General features: G+C 53.5%; 1 protein-coding gene across 1 annotated transcript; it reads left to right on the forward strand.

Moving 5' to 3' along the window:
• The first annotated feature begins 223 nt into the window (after window positions 1-223).
• LOC128611180 (transmembrane protein 271-like) lies at window positions 224-1174 on the forward strand. Its single transcript, XM_053630518.1, has one exon. The coding sequence runs from the start codon at window positions 365-367 to the stop codon at window positions 1172-1174; it is 810 nt and encodes a 269-aa protein (XP_053486493.1). The 5' UTR covers window positions 224-364.
• The last annotated feature ends 578 nt before the right edge of the window (window positions 1175-1752 follow it).

Below are 1752 nucleotides of genomic sequence, written 5' to 3' on the forward strand. Positions count from 1 at the left end.
CTCGCTGACGGCGGCGCGCGCTGGAGGGCTGTAAGAGGGGGAGGGAGCGTCTTTCCTCTCGGTCTTCAAGACTAAGCCCTGCGGAAGTGGATGGCGGGAGAAGGTCATGAAGGTAATCGCTACCTTTAAGCTGGATTTGGGCGGCTGTTACCGCAGAAGGAGCGCGCCCTGCCCATCAATTATTCATCCGTTGGGGAAGCGGTGGGAAACGGCGGCACGGCACGTGGCTCCGCACATCCTCCGTTCTCCGAGCAGCCATCGGCGAGTCATGTCCCAGTGTGAGGGCACTTCAAGAAGATCTGGCGAGGAGGACCAAGGAGGATGAAGGAGGGTGACGGGCCGGACGAGGCAGAGGAGGATTATAATGAAGTTGAGTGGGAAAGGAGCGTGCGCCGTGGTCTCCAGCAGCCTGCTGTTCGCGTGCGCCGTGAGCACGGCGGTGGTCGGGTTCGAGTGTCTCTCACTGGGAGCCAAAGTGAAGGCGCACTTTCAACTGAGCGCGGCTGCTGGCGCGTTTTACTCGGGGATCCTGCTCGGACTTGGACAGGCACTACTGGCCATGGCGTTGATCTGCTGCAGGGGCAAATCGGCGTGTCGCAATTTATTCCTCTTCGGGCTTCTTGTATTTCTACTCGGCGTGCTCACGGCGTTCTCGGGCGCAGTGGTGGACGGCGACGCCGTGTCGCTCGTGGAGCGGAAGTACTCGCGCTACTGCTTGGACACAGTGGATGTACCTGCGGCGTGCGGTCGTCTCAAGGATTACCAGCGCGGCCTGGTAGCATCCACCGTGCTTAACGCGCTCGAGTGCCTCATTGGGCTTGTAAACCTGGTGGTCATCAAGCGCTACCAGGCGGCGCAGTTTTACCGGAGGCGCCGAGCGCACAGGCGCAGCGCGCGCGCCGTCTTGCTTGCCGAAGAGCGCGAGCTCACCGTGGCCGCTGACTTCCGGTCGGTCTCTTATATTAGTCTAGGGATGTGCAGCTCCCAGGCGCGGGATGACGGCGCGGAGGCGCGGAAAAGCGGCCATCCGTCTATAGAACTACCGGGCTACGCGCCTGAACAAAAAGAGCTCCAGCACGTGTACGGTTTCTCCTACCCGCCCGCTAACGACTCACCGCCGGCCTACGAGGACATATTTCCCGGAGAAAGGAGGAATAAAGCGTTAGAGTGTTAAAACAGAAAGAAAGTTACAAACCCACCTCTCTGACATGCAGTGACAATCACTGGCGATTTGGCCCTGGACATCAGACGCACGCGTGTCAGCGTCTGTCTTTTCTCGGCTAAATACAGTAATAAGCTGATTGTGTTAACGCATTGCTCCCCTTTTTTCCGTGGGAAGTGGGAAAGGAAGTACATGCTATATACACTCAGTGAACTGCTGTAAGGAAAACTGAACTGAAATGGTAAGAGATATATTCAGATCATAAATCTAAAGGCCTAATGACTTTTCAACACGGCGTTTGTTTTAAACCTCTGATTGTGCACATCTTATGCCCATGTAAGTTGGTTGATGTCATTCCGTTGTTTTGTTGTCATATTTCCTCCGTTTGGCTCATGAATAAAAAAGTGTATTCACATTTCTATGTCGTAGATATTTAATGCAAATGATATCAAGCCAAACAAACAAACAAAAAAAACCTCTTATTTTGGGAATGAATCATATAAAGATGGTAGCCTGCGTGCCTCTGTGGTTCTTTGGCCTACTGTTTTAACAGGTAATGACACTATAAAAAACACTAGGTTAAAAACAAC

Source organism: Ictalurus furcatus, chromosome 8, assembly GCF_023375685.1.
Source record: "Ictalurus furcatus strain D&B chromosome 8, Billie_1.0, whole genome shotgun sequence".
Lineage (NCBI taxonomy): Eukaryota > Metazoa > Chordata > Actinopteri > Siluriformes > Ictaluridae > Ictalurus > Ictalurus furcatus.